General features: G+C 34.9%; 1 protein-coding gene across 1 annotated transcript; it reads left to right on the top strand.

Moving 5' to 3' along the window:
* The first annotated feature begins 3,169 nt into the window (after positions 1-3,169).
* Positions 3,170-7,703, top strand: LOC123671611. Its single transcript, XM_045605580.1, has 4 exons — positions 3,170-5,076; positions 5,332-6,733; positions 6,808-6,986; positions 7,046-7,703. Exons 2-4 carry the CDS (start codon positions 5,372-5,374, stop codon positions 7,632-7,634), a joined length of 2,130 nt encoding a protein of 709 aa, XP_045461536.1. The 5' UTR covers positions 3,170-5,076; positions 5,332-5,371; the 3' UTR covers positions 7,635-7,703.
* The last annotated feature ends 7,162 nt before the right edge of the window (positions 7,704-14,865 follow it).

Genomic DNA, 14,865 nt, shown 5'->3' with positions numbered 1-14,865 from the left:
AATCTCAATTTTGAATACAAACTTGTTTGTTTATATAGAGCTTTAGGTTAAGTTTTCTATCATTTCATAAATTTTTGCGGGGAGGAAGAAAGAAACAAAGAGTATACTGTAAACGTTCTTATCTTTTACCATTTGTCATTGTTTTTTGCCTACCATATTGTTTAGGAACGTTATCTAGTGTTTGTTTTTATACGTTAACTGGCTGTACATGTTGGGATATTGTATGATATTTGGTTGAAACATATTCAATTTGAAAATAAAATTTAATTTGTTTTGTTAATATTTGTATCACTGCTACCTACTTAGTATTTAAATTGGAATTCATTGTTTGGGGGAGAAATTGTTTCGGTTTACTAATCATTCATTATTTGATTTACGTTCATTATTAATTCTATTGTGGTAATTAGAAGATGTGGGATGGCTAGAAATTTTAAGTTGTGTCATTTGAATATCCGTTCACTTTTGGCTCATTTCGATGATTTCAGAACATTAATAGATGATTTCGATGTCGTGGGTGTTTCTGAGACGTGGTTGGGTGATGGGGTTGGTGCGGAGGCCATAACCATCGATGGTTTCACTTTTTATAGACAAGATCGACAAACCAGAGGCGGAGGTGTCGGAATTTATGTATCAAATAAAATCAAATCCATATCATTAATTTCAAGTAGTATTAACAACCATTGCGAACAGATTTGGATCCGGATAAAGATAAAAAATACCTCCTTTGCGGTCGGTTGCGTCTATCGTCCCCCTAAGGGTAGTCTACCTTCTTTCATTGAGTCTCTTGACGATTCCTTGTCCTTAATTTTTCCCACTGTAGATGAGTTGATTTGTTTTGGGGATGTTAACATCGACTTGCTCTCAAACGGGATCTTGGTTAATTCTTTGGAGGCCTATGGTCTCGAACAGTTGATAAATGAACCGACAAGAATATGCGGACGCTCCATGACATTGTTGGATCCAATTTTTATAACTAATCCTGAATACGTATTAAGTTCTGGTGTCATGGATGCAAGCAATGTGTCTGATCATAATTTAGTTCATTGTGAACTCAGCTTTAGATCGTCAGTCACGGAGCCTAAAATACACTATTATAGAGATTTCAAAAACTTCGATGTTACCTTGTTTCAACAAGACTTAGTACAAGAATCGTTCAATGATATATTCGCTATAAATAATATCGATGAAAAAGTTGATTTTTTCTCCGGTTTGATTCGGTCCGTGTTCGAGAGGCATGCTCCTTTGAAAGCGTCTCGTGTGACGAAAAAACATGCACCGTGGTTGACCTTTCCCGTCAAAATGATGATGAAGGAGAGAGATTCAGCTCTAGCAAAATTTAAAATATCCAAAACGCCTGATGATTGGGATTGTTACAAGAAAATACTAAATTTCACTCTGTCGTCTATAAGACGAGAAAAAAAAGCTTATTACGATGGTATATTTCGGGCACGAGATTCTAGATTGTTGTGGAATAGTTTGAGGAGGATAAGTCCCCAAAAAAGTAATGTGCGTTTGCCGACCAACCTGGAGCGACCGGAGCTGGCTAATGATTATTTCAGTTCCGTTTTTGTTGATAAGCCAGTTGATGACAATCTCTTAAATTTTTACGCTACAGAAAAATTTCCTAACTTAACAAGTCCTGAAACTTCTTTTAAGTTTCGATTTATTACTGTCGATGAGGTCGGAAAGATAATTTCGAGCATAAAATCGAATGCTGTTGGTTTGGATGGTATAACGATCAACATGCTTAAATACTGTGGTTATTCACTTGATAAATATATAACCCATATAGTTAATTGTTGCATTGAAAAGAATTATTTTCCACAATCATGGAAGGTTGCGGTGATAAGGCCGTTAAGTAAAATCAATGACCCCAAGCAGTTTTCAGACCTCAGACCTATTAGCATTTTGCCCGCGATGTCAAAAATACTTGAGAGGGCAATCCATCGACAGATAACATCATATGTCACTGACAACAATATTATTCCCAATTGTCAGGCTGGTTACAGGGCTGGACATAGTACTTCATCTGCGTTGGTGAAGGTGGCTGATGACATCGCCAGGAATTTTGATGACGGAAATGTAACAGCTTTAATAACCTTAGATTTTTCAAAGGCATTCGATACCATCAATCACACATTACTTTGTCACAAGCTAAAATATTATGGGTTCTCTGAAGATGCACTTTCTTTCATCTTCTCTTATCTGAATAACCGTTCTCAAAAGGTACAAATTAACAATATTTTGTCTTCTTCGCGTTATGTTATCTCTGATGTACCCCAGGGATCCGTTCTGGGACCTCTACTTTTTATTATATATTCAAGTGATATCCTAACATCAATTAAATATTGTAAGTGTCAGGCCTTTGCTGATGACACTCAGATATATTGTGACTTGAATGCGGGTAACTTTTTTCAAGCTCAGGATGGTGTAAATAGTGACCTCGAAACGGTAAATAGATTGGCTGGGAAACACAATTTGAAGTTAAATGAGAGTAAATGTCAGGTGATTTTATTCGGAAATAGGAGCTTGAGGGAGAATCTTTCACAGAGACTTCAGGTGAAGATTGATCGATCAGTCTTGCCCATCGTTGATACCATCAAGAATTTGGGTATAACACCAATCCTACTTGTATTCAGTAGTTTGAAGCAGCATTAAAATCTTTAATGATGAACAATTTGAGATGTCCTGAAAGTAAATCGAGAATTGCGAAGAAGATTATTGTAGAAGTTTGGGTAATTTTAGAAACTTTTTAGAAGAGCATGTAAATATAAAAAAAAAATCGAAATTCAGGAAAAAGTTTCCATGGAACTAGCAGTGCGGTATATAACGATGTAGAAGAAATGTATTCGGAAATAAATAATTTTGCCACTCCGTATGTTGCTGGTTACATATTGAAGAAATTTAAATTTCCAGAATGCATTAATTGTTATAAAGGTGTTTATTCTGATAAAGTTGAGAATTGGCATTTATTTGTTGCCTTCAAAGAGCATAAAGAAAATACCAGACTTAATCATGCCAGTAAGAAATTTGTTCAATTATTAGACTTGGTTCATAACAAAATTTACAAATTCCTCAATACAAATGAACATAAAATCGGCTTGGAGGATATTTTTATGAATGAATTTGAAGAAAATAATAATAAATAATAATAACAAAAATTCATTTAAAGTTATGAACATAAGGATGTTGATGTGAATTTTAAAATTGAACTCAAGATCTTATTCTCGTTTATGTGGGTGATTTCATTGAAGCTGACCTTGAAATCCCATTCAAGCGTCATAGATATTGGGAAGTTTCTCAATCACTTTTAAAGAAATTAAGAAGATCGAATAAAGAATACTCTTCCAAAATTTCTAAAATGAAGAGAAAAATTACAGACTTGAATAGTCTTCTTGCTGATTTGAAAAGAAGATTTCTAATTTCTTCTGAATCGTCAGTAGTACTGAAGGTATTCAGAGTTCAGTTCACTTCGCAACCCGTGGCCAGTCTGGCTGGCAGTTGTAGTTTGGCCTTTCATCAATGTAATTCCTAATTTTTGAGGACAAAATTTAAATTTAAACAAATCAACTCAACTTATAAATTGTCGAATGAGCTTTGAAGCATTTCACAAAAAAATTAGATGATCAGATAGGTACAAATGATACTTTTCAAATTTTTTTTAGAAAAAGTTTATTGATCTAGAATCCACATAAAGCTGTATTTATTCAACTCGAAAAACAGGAGACAAACACTCAGAAAATATACTTTTTTACCATTTTTTAAATACAAATATTCACCTACCCATTATCAAAACAAAAAGGAAAAACTGAACTGAGAGAGAATTATTCATAATTGGCCAAATTATCTTTATTTGAATGATTTTCTGCTTCTTTTTTTGTTATATTCATTTGCTGCTTTTTGAACTGCATGTCTGCTTTTTCTACCAGGGTTAGAATTCCTGTTTTATTTTCAGATAAGTTTCTGGTTCAAATTTGTCTTAAGCAAATATCCACTCTATATTATTTTTATTTTGATAGGAATGTGTTCCTCAATCTGAAAAGCAACTCATGGAAAGGCAATTGAGGGGAGCAAGTGGAAAGTTTCCTCCCGAATTGAGAAGTTTTGCGTTCACTCTCAATTTTTAATCATCATCCGCTTATAATTCCATTAGAAGAACTTTTGGGAATAATTCTTTGCCTCACCCCCGTACCCTATTGAAGTGGTGTAGTTCGATTAATGGATCCCCTGGCTACACTTCTGAGGCAATTAGAGCAGTAAAAATAAGAGAGGAAGTTGAAAAGGCAAGGGGTAAAAAATTGATTGCCGGATTGGTAATGGATGAAATGTCCATCAAAGAACATGTTGAATGGACTGGTGCAAGACAAGTTGGATACATTTATTTTGGGACAGGAATCCAAGAGAGTGAAGAAGAGGGCAAAAAATGCCTTGGTCTTTATGCTAGTAGGATTAAATGCTAAATGGAAAGTTCCCATAGCATACTACCTGATTGATACAGCAGAGGAGAAGGCTGTAGCGTTTAATTGCAGCACCAAATACAATGTGTTGTAATTTTGGTTGCCTACTGATGAATTTGATTCGAATTATATTCCTATATTGTTTATCACTTTTTTTGTCAACATATGTGCCCGATACTGGAATTTTCTTTCGAGAAAAACGCATTTTGTTACTTATGAATTTGGAAAGTAGAAGTCTTGTTGATTGTGAAAATCCAAAAATTTTGGGATAACGTTATTTTCCTTATTTCTCAAGAATATATCGCCGTTCCGGTGAAACAATGACGTAACTGCAAATTTTTGACATTTTGACTCAACAGCACTATTAGGTCCTAAATTGATGCATCTATACGGAAAAAGAACGACGTAAGTGTACAACCGTCAACGGCCGCAAGATGGCAAATACGTCATTGTTACATTATTGAAGTTTCACCCCTTTATCTTGGAAAATAACGACACATAGGTCAGTTGCGTGTTAGACTTCCCGGGAGGAGTTACTGTTTTAGTGGTAAAACGACGTAATTGCATAGTTAAACGTAATAGTTGAAATTTGTGTGCACCAGTTCAGGAGAACAACGACGTAAGTGTACATTGTGTCATTTTTATTTTATTTTTTTTTAGTTTTTATGTCACAACTGTTCTTTGTGGCAATATTGATCCAAATTCATATGTTTTGGTATGTCATAAATGTATTTTTTGACGTTATTCCTTCGAAATAATGTCGTTGATTGATCTTATGTCAAAAAGATTTTTGTAATAAAAATAAGGCTACAGCGTTCCTTTTGTTCGAATAATTAAAAATTCCACTGTTACTTTATGTTTGACTTTTTTACAGAAACTTTAAGAAGATACAAGTCTTGAACCAGGTACTTAATATGAATTCAAGAGCCGAAAAGATAGTTAATCTCGCTCTTTTTGGAGATCAAAATGAAGCTAATTCAAGAGTTATTTCTGCACTGCCTGGATGCTCCACTTCAAATCCTGAAGAAAATACGTTACTTGATATTTCTAATAACTATGTCATAGAAAATGAAGGCTCAATCAAACTTAGAATAACTAGAACTAAAGAAAATTTGTACCGTGAGGAGACAAGTTCAAGAAGCGATTTTTCTGCAGGTTCGAGTGACAATTACGAGCCTGCAAGTGACAACGATTCGTTAGGCAGTTCGTTAAACTCTATAGACGCAGAAACTGAAACAATTGTCCAAGAGTTGCCCAAAATTTCAGAGGCTATAGAATGCAAAGAAAATTCCCCACAACGTAAAAAAGGTAAAAAGAGGTTACGCAGAACCGAAAATTGGGCAAGCGTAAAAGCCAAAAGCTTAAAGAATAGTGGAAAGAGCTATAAGTCCAGAACAGGAAAACTGATGCCGGCAAAGGAGATGGCACCACCTTGTCCAGATAAATGCGTTTTAGCATGTTCAAAGAAATTTTCCGAGAATGCAAGAGCTCAGATTTTCAGGGAGTATTGGGGAATGGGTTCATTACAGAGACAACGAGATTTCTTGGGTTCGTGTATTGAACAACTTCAACTTAAATATAGGCGAGTCACCTCTGGAGTGCCCCGTAAACCAAACAGTGCATTTTATCTTGTCGTTAATGGAGGGAAAATTCGCGTATGCAAATTATTTTTAATCCGTACCCTTGGAATAACTGAGAGAAAACTCCGAACAGTCATTGAGTCGAAATTATCAGGTACTGGAATTGTAGCTGAAGATAAGCGAGGAAAGCACGGCAAACATAAAAAGGCGGATGAAGAAATAGTGAAGTCGGTACGAGACCATATTAATGCCATTCCAAGGGTTGAGAGTCACTATGTCCGAAAGGATACTACAAGAGAATTCATTGACGGTGGTCTTTCGATTGCTGAATTACATAGGCACTATGTAAGTGAAAGATCTTCTACCCGAGAAACAACTGCCAGCTATGATATGTATGCGAGAATATTTAATACTGAATACAATATAGGATTCTTTATACCTAAAAAGGATCAGTGTGATTTTTGCGAGTCCTTCAAGAATTCAGTTGGTGATGATAAAGAAGCCTTGGAGAATAAATATAATGAACATCTACAAGAAAAAAAATTAAGTAGAGAAGAAAAGGACAAGGACAAGGAAAGAGCCAAAAATAATGAAGTTGTGTTAGCCGTATACGATCTGCAGGCTGTATTACCTGTCCCAACTGGGCAATCATCAGCATTTTTTTATAAAAGTCGATTGAATTGCTACAATTTTACTGTAAGTAAAAAAAACATTTTTGGTAATGTTGTAGGTTGTTGATTTGAAGTTTTTCAATCAAATTGATATTACAGGTAACCGAAATTGGAAGGGATAAATCTCTCTGCTATTTTTGGCATGAAGGTTTAGGCCACAGGGGAGTTAACGAAATTGGTACCTGCATAATGTTATATCTTGAAGAACTTGCAAAATCGAACCCTGGTGTCGACATAGTGTTTTATTCTGACAACTGTGGAGGCCAGCAAAAGAATAGGTATTTCATGAAATACCCTATTATCCTTAAATTAAATATACTTTTCTATCTGATTTCAGATATATGATCGCAGCTTATTTATATGCAGTGGACGCGTATAATATTAATACAATTACGCATAAATATCTTGTTCGCGGGCACACTCAGAACGAGGGTGATGCTGTACATAGTATTGTGGAGAAAAATTTGAAAAGGGCTAAAAACTCAGGGCCAATTTACGTGCCCGACCAATATATTTCACTAATAAGAAATTCAAAAAAAAGAGGCAATCCTCTTGTTGTGAAGGAAATGAATTTCAATAATTTCTTTGATTTAAAAGATTTATATGGAGAAATCGCTCCGAATTTATCGAAAAACGTCGATGGGAAAGAATTTAAAATAAGTGACGTAAGACAACTTGAATTTCAGAAAGGAAGCGACGTTATTCGTTACAAAGTAAGTTTCAACCAAAAGGAATGGGATAGAATAATATTCAGACCAAAGAAGAGACGTGTTTCCGAATTACGGCCTATCAAAGAAATTAAAACAAAACCTGCTTACACACAAAAAATTACAATAACAGAAAATAAAAAAAGAGATCTGAAGAGTTTAGTTGACAACAGAATAATTCCCGAGTTTTATAAGTATTTTTATGATTCTGTTTTATAACTCATATCATTTAAATGTACCTACTATTGATTCTCACCCATTAAAAATATTGACAAAAACGCTGCATTTTGATTCAACATTTTTGGTGAAACAATGACATAATTACAAAATCAACATTAAGTTATTACAATGCTCAATTCAAATTTACATCAATTGAATGTATCCATGATCAACTCTTAGTTCTCATAAAATCGTTGCAAATGAAATGAATTCACTTCTTCAAAACCTACATCTAATAATTTCAAATCAGTTTTTCCTCTCTCCTGAAAAATTCATTAAACTTCAGTTACGTCATTGTTTCACCGGAACGGCGATATTGCGTATTGGTTTTTAAGTTCTGGACACAGGATTTTGAATTGGTGAAGTTGATTTGAATAATACATTCAGCCCTTCTGATTCTTCGGTTGGTATGTACAGAGTTAATTGCTGATTCCAGTTAGAGATATCCTGATGCAGGGAGAATTTAATTTTGTAGTTTTGAACTCATTCGTTTAACAAACAGTTTCGTCATATTTTGAAATTGCTAGAATAGATTATATTGTATGTTTTTCTTTCCTTTGAATTCAGATTGAAGGTATCAATTAATCTCATATGAGTGCAAACATTTTGTTACATTCTCTTTAAGATTGTATTTGAAAAGTTTTCATTCGGTCGTCTGAATTAAGAGTAGGTATTTGATTTCTTTCCATACATATAAAAGTATAGTGAATTCAAAAAGTTCTTGTAAATTCAGCCATTATGTAATCTATTGTTATGATATGAATGATATTGATGATATGAAGAAATTTGTTGAACTGATCTTGATCAAGTGAGGTACCTTTTTTTTTTTGTTTTTTTTTCTTTCTTGAGACCTATCGTTTACTATTTCAAGTTATCTCTGAGAATTTTGATGAAAATTGTATCTGTATTTTGACTGTCGGAATATAAGGGAACTGAAAGATTGATATTTTCTTTTCCTTGATTCATTTCATTATTATTTTTTTTATTTTATATTTCTCTTGTCACCAAATAAACATTCGGTTTTTACGTATTAGCCGAAGCCATCTGCTCATATTTTCTTTCTGGAGATTCACTGAATCAAATACGTTGGCGCCCTTTAAAACATCGTGAACCCACGCCGTCTTCACTGACAGCTGACCGCGGAAATCATAGTGAAGCTCTTTTTTTTTCAAGAGAAATTTTATTCTGTTAATTTTCTTTAATCATAGAGAAGTTTTTTTTTTAAGAGAAATTTGAAATTTTTATTCTGTTAATTTTTTTTTTATCAGAGTTACGCTACAAGGCAAATTTGGTAAATGGCTGTTTGGTACAAATGAACACTACTGGAGTTATGATCAAGTCTTACCTTTGATGGAGCAGCAACAAATATGTCTATGTGCTCAGTTTTGGGAGCCAACTTGAGCTGGGCAGATATAAGGCCATATTTTATGCATCCTGTTACAAATAAGAGGATTCACATAGTTTTGGATGCTTGTAATATGATCAAGTTGTGTCGCAACACACTTGGAGATTGGAAATATTTCTATGATGCACAAGGGCAAGAAATCAAATGGAGTTTTTTCGGCGAATTAGTCAAAATCCAAAATGAATCAGGATTTCACGCAGCAACTAAAATAAGGAATAGGCATTTGAATTACCATAAGGAGAAAATGTGTGTAAAGTTAGCTGCAGAAATGTTTAGTGCTAGTGTGGCTGACGCAATAGAGTATTGCGATAAAGATTTAGATATACAACAATTCAGAGGCAGTGAAGCCCTCGTGAGACAATGCAGATATATGAATGATATTTTTGACATCCTCAATAGTAGAAACTTTTTGAACAAAAATATTATGAAAAAAAACCTTTGCCTAGAAAATGAAATTTTTATTAAAGATGAGATAGAAACCTCAATAAAGTACCTAAGTACTCTAGAAGACTTGAGAGGATTTTCAATTTTAATGTCCCAGCGGAAAACTGGATTCCTTGGGTTAATAATTCGCCTGATGAGTGTACAGAATTCATTTGATGAGGTGATCAAAACTGAAATGATGAAGTTTCTATGTACATACAAGCTGAGCCAGGACCATTTAGAGATGTTCTTCTCTATTATGAGATCCAGAGGAGGATTCAATAATAACCCAACAGCCATGCAATTTGAAGGTGCTTATAAAAGAATTCTGATACATAGTGAGTTACAAGCACCAGAAGCTACAAATTGTTTAGCACAAGACAATACCAGCATACTGAATGTAGCCTCTTCTAATGTTATGAATAGAAATTGCATAGATTCTTTAAACGTTGGGGACATTGAAGCTGAGGATTTGGATAATATGGTGCCATTTCAGGAAATTACGAACTCAATGTATTACAGTGACATTGTAGCATACATTGCTGGTTTTGTGAGCAGAAAAATGATGAAGATAATCAATTGCGAAACATGTGCTCAATCATTGACTACTTCTAGTACCACATCAGCCCTGCTAGTGAGAAAAAACCGAGGAGGTCTCTGCAAACCTTCTTCTGATGTGGTCAAAATTTGTCTTGTGGCTGAAAGTATAGTAAGATCAATGACGAATTTCTCAATGAATGATCATCAACAGAATGATTATAATTTCATTGAGAAAATTGAATTTGAAAGACCTTTTCAAGAATCTCACAGAGCACACATTGGAGCAAGTCCATTCGCTGACCATGTGTTACAATTGAAAACCAACAAAATCAATGTCAAATAGGATATAATGGATTGAAAACATAAATGTAGATAATAAGAAAAGAATTTACTCAATAGTAAGGAGCATAATAACATACAGCTCTGAAGTGGACAGCAGCTGGAAAATCTGAAAGACACATGATACCAAATGATAAAATAAGACATAGAATGGAAATAAGACATGACATTATTGATGATATAAGTTGGTTTGGTACAGACAAGTCTAGGGAATGCCATAACACAAAATCCTGAAGAAAATCTTAGATTGGAACAATCGAGGTAGAAGATAACAAGGATACCACAAAAGGATGAGAAAAGGAATTGATGAAATTTGGTAAAGAAATCTGGGCGAACACATGAAAAGCTAAGGAGGAATGGAGCTTAGGATTTAAGAAGACGCCGAATGTTATAACTGCTATATATTTTTTTTTGCAATGTGTTTTTGAACTATGTAAGTACAAGGACGAATGTTCTGCCCTTAACCGCAATAACTTTCATACTGCGTCAATTGTGGCAACCGCCATTGCTAGGTGGGAGGATACCTCTTTTGAAAACTTTTACATTGACAATTCACCTTCTGCCATGAAGTTACAATCATTAGTACATTTTATTCTAGAAAAGAGGAGATTCCTGACACCAATCAGGGTTGGAGAGTTGGAAGAGGGTCGCTGTGGACCTAAAGAGATAGCACAATACGACGAGATAATGAAGAAGTATTGTGAGAATGATTCGTCGGATCCCGTGACCACAAACATGGTACCATCACTGCCGTTCCAGGTCAGTGTCCCCTTCCCAAGTAAGCCGTGACTGTCGTGAGTTCTTTCTTTAAAAATGATGCCATTAACTGCAAAAATTAATTCAATTTTTCAGGGTACTATCTGATATGAGGAACGACTTTCAATTCCACAAAAATTAATATCATCAAATATGGTCCCAGTTATTCATTGAAAATAAGCACCAAACTCCATTTGAATAGCTCAATATCTCGTATTGAGCAATTCAAATGGAGTTTGGTACTGCGATAACCAAAGACCATTTGAGATCAAATTCAAAACAAGTATAGGAAAACCACTCATTACAAACTTCCCGCGTTTGTCGAGTTTGTTCGAGTACCAGACGCCAGGGGGAGCAATGTTTCAAATAATTCGCTTTAGGGAGGGGAGTCTCCAATCTATGGTATCTGTAATTGAGCATTGAATGAAACTATTCATCAAATATGCACTACACAGAAGCAGAAAAAATTTGAACTATTTCCATTTTATGTGAAGAACAATAAAAATAAGAAAGCTGCAAGCAGAGAATATATGGAGTTGCTTCTGAATATTCCAAATCCCAGTGGAAATATTTTTATTTATTGATACTTACAACCGTGGAAGAGACTTAAAAAAATTTTTGAGAAAGAGGCGTAGCATCTTACGTAATGAAAATCAGGACATATTTTTCTTTATTTCGAAGGTTATGTTACTGGATCAAAGAATATGAGAACTTAAAGGTCAATGATTTAGTGTTAGTGAAGGAGGATAATATTTCACCGCTTGAATGGCGACTAGCTCGCATTGTAGAGGTTATTCCTGTGTTCGATAGCAAGGTTCGAGATGTAAAAATTCGTACTTTACTAGATCTATAACAAAACTATGTCCACTTCCATTTTGATCTAATGGAACTCATCAAGCCGGTGGGGAGTTTGTTCGAATAAAAAACTGAATATTGGATTCCTTAGATCAACCCTTTCTCATTCTATGAAGTATTCCGTTCCATTGTTTATGTTTAATAAAAAAAAGATAAGGAGGTTCTGTCAGATTTGACATGAAGTATTTTTGTACTCGTGCGATCGTTCTGTATTATAAAAGAATAAAATAAAGGTTCATACAATCTACTCTATAATAATGTTCAAGAACCAGCTATATCTCCTTCAGTTAATTATTTGTTGGTCAGTGATTATATTTCATTCGAAACCAACCACAAAAATTAATTAAAATTGTAAAATTTCAAACTCTTATAATTTGATGTAATCATTTATTGATTAAAGAGTCATTACCAAGCAATTGACAAATTGAAAATTTCTAAAATTATTTATTCAATTGTTGATATCGATTTGTATTTCAGGAGAATAACAAAAAAAAAATCTATGACTACCTTAAGTAATGGCTTGCTCTGTGAATACTTACTAGAGCAACCGTTACGATTAGTTAGTTTGTAGTTTCTCAATTGCAATTTTTGTGAAATAGATATACAAGTGGTGAGTTTGTAAATTCTGAAATTTTGTTGAACTATAAGGCACTGATGAGGAAAAATTGTATTATTAAATGAAAAAATTCCGAAACGTACGTCCGTTTAGTTATTCAATTTCTTAACCGTTCACTCAATTTTAGTCTTTTTGAATTTTCTAATAGTTGATTATTAAATTTGTCATTTTTGGAATTGGAATAGATTCCAAGACAAAAATAATCTAAATATATCATATAGATATATTATTGTGATGGATTAGACACAAAGTTGTCAAATTTTTTGATATATATGAAATAAAAATTGTCATAGAATGTCCCGAATATGGAATGAAGGGAGCGTCACGTGACCTACAATTAAGCTCTTCCAGGATTTATAGGTTACTGAAAAAGAACCAGTATAGGCCATACAAATTAACACGTGCAATATATTTAGAAAAGATATTGTTAGAGGTAGCTCGGCTTTTGGAGCAACTGTTTCCTGCTGAAGAATTCAAATAATTTGGCAACAGGACGCATAGCGTTTTGGAAATTCGAGAACATTCAAGTGGCCAATTCGATCTTTTGATTGGTAATGGCCCACCCATTTCATGGCCCCCAAATAGTCCCGATTTAACACTGTCGGGCACGTTTTCATGGCCGTTTTTGGAGAAAAAAATTTACTTCAATAATAATGAAAGTATTGAGGTGATTGCAGCATTAATTTCTGATCTAAATCAGAACATAATGCTATCAAGAATAGACTTGAGACAACGATACGAACTATGTGTTTTGGAATGAAGGTGGCCATTTCGAGCAATTTCTTTAGTTGATATTATTTATTCCATACTACCATAGTTTATTATATAGAAATATTATACTATAATATTATAAAGCCACACTAGCAACTAAATGCTATTAGATATCTCGTGTACAAAGAGTCCGTATTATTATTATTTTTAAGTTGCCTACACGTATCTCAGTCACACCATCAATATGGCATATGCAAATCCACATCAGGGAGCCACAGGCGGTCAACAAAAAGTTGATGTAGATGCGTTATGGGACCATGTAGTAGTATGTAGTTGCTGTATGGAACGCAAAGGCACCAACTGCCATGTCTGCTCAATCTTACTTCCAAATACCATATAATATTAAGACAGTGGCCTTAAATTACGAGGACTTGGTTAGATCAAGCAGGACAATAACCATATTTATTATAAGATATGTTACAGGGAACGAGACAAAATATGGAATATCTAACAGTCAGATCAATGACATTGGGACAGTAGAAAACCCCGAACGGGAGATGGAAGCGACAAGCAATGTCGAAAAGGCGGATGGAGTTACGGAAACGGAGGAGAAAGTCTTTGGAAAATCCAAGATGATCACCCGCACACCACCAGAGGGCAAGAAAGAGGTAGCAAGCGGCAAAGCTGATACTGCGGATTCGATGGGGATTTCGAAAGGAGACAAGACTCTAGGGACGCCAAATTTACAGGCGGATCCCTTTTCGCCAGCAGAAGACGACTTTATATCCTGGCTTATCACAGATACGGGAAACAAAAGGGCAAGGATCGAGAGCCCGATAAATATAAGTATGAGCAGCGACAAACTCGCTAACATAATGACGGTGTTGCAGGAAGCGGCGGATAAACTGAACCACATCGTTCTAACGAAGGAGGAACTGCATAGCGAAACACGACAAGAACTGGTATCGATCAGAAATATGGTTGAAGAAGAACTGAAAGAGACCTGTCGAGCAGTGACGGACATCGAGAGATTCCATGACTTTGCCTGTCAAGTAGAAGAAGCCGATATTAAACAAGACATATCGGTTTCCGAAATAAGGAGACTGCTGAAAGAGGATATGACCACAGTAGAACTTGAGGAAGTCCTAGAAAAAAACCGGCCCGAAGAAGCATACAAGGTGAAGATTATGCAAAGTCGCATAACAGAGGTCAAAGATGGGGAATTAGCGATCTTGGCGCCATATAAGAAAATGGTAGACTTAAGAATCATAAAACCACTCATTGGTAGTTCCAGAAAAATGCTAGAGCACATAAAGGGAGGAAAGATCAAAGAGGGGGATATGATATCCCACAGAATGGAAGGCTACACCGAAATAAACGGCAAAGCCATAAACGACAAAAAAAATATACACTTCGCAGGACTCTCGGATAAGGAAAACGATCACAAGTCACTGTATCAAATGTCTAACAAAATAAGGTATTCTCTCTTCGGCGGTGAGATAAGAGAAGTACACGTAGGGATAATAAACGACATGGAAGTTGAGATGAAAAGAAGAATATTAGAGTGTGCATTCTACGATTTCGAA

The sequence above is a fragment of the Harmonia axyridis genome, chromosome 1 (assembly GCF_914767665.1).
Source record: "Harmonia axyridis chromosome 1, icHarAxyr1.1, whole genome shotgun sequence".
Taxonomy (NCBI): Eukaryota; Metazoa; Arthropoda; class Insecta; order Coleoptera; family Coccinellidae; genus Harmonia; species Harmonia axyridis.
This window is presented reverse-complemented; position numbering and strand designations above follow the sequence as displayed.

Excerpts from the sequence above, each read along its gene's own strand:
- LOC123671611 (XM_045605580.1), top strand. The coding sequence starts at position 5,372 with ATGAATTCAAGAGCCGAAAAGATAGTTAATCTCGCTCTTTTTGGAGAT. Across the intron at positions 6,734-6,807 it reads TGAATTGCTACAATTTTACT|GTAACCGAAATTGGAAGGGA; the intron begins GTAAGTAAAAAA and ends TTGATATTACAG. Across the intron at positions 6,987-7,045 it reads GGAGGCCAGCAAAAGAATAG|ATATATGATCGCAGCTTATT; the intron begins GTATTTCATGAA and ends ATCTGATTTCAG.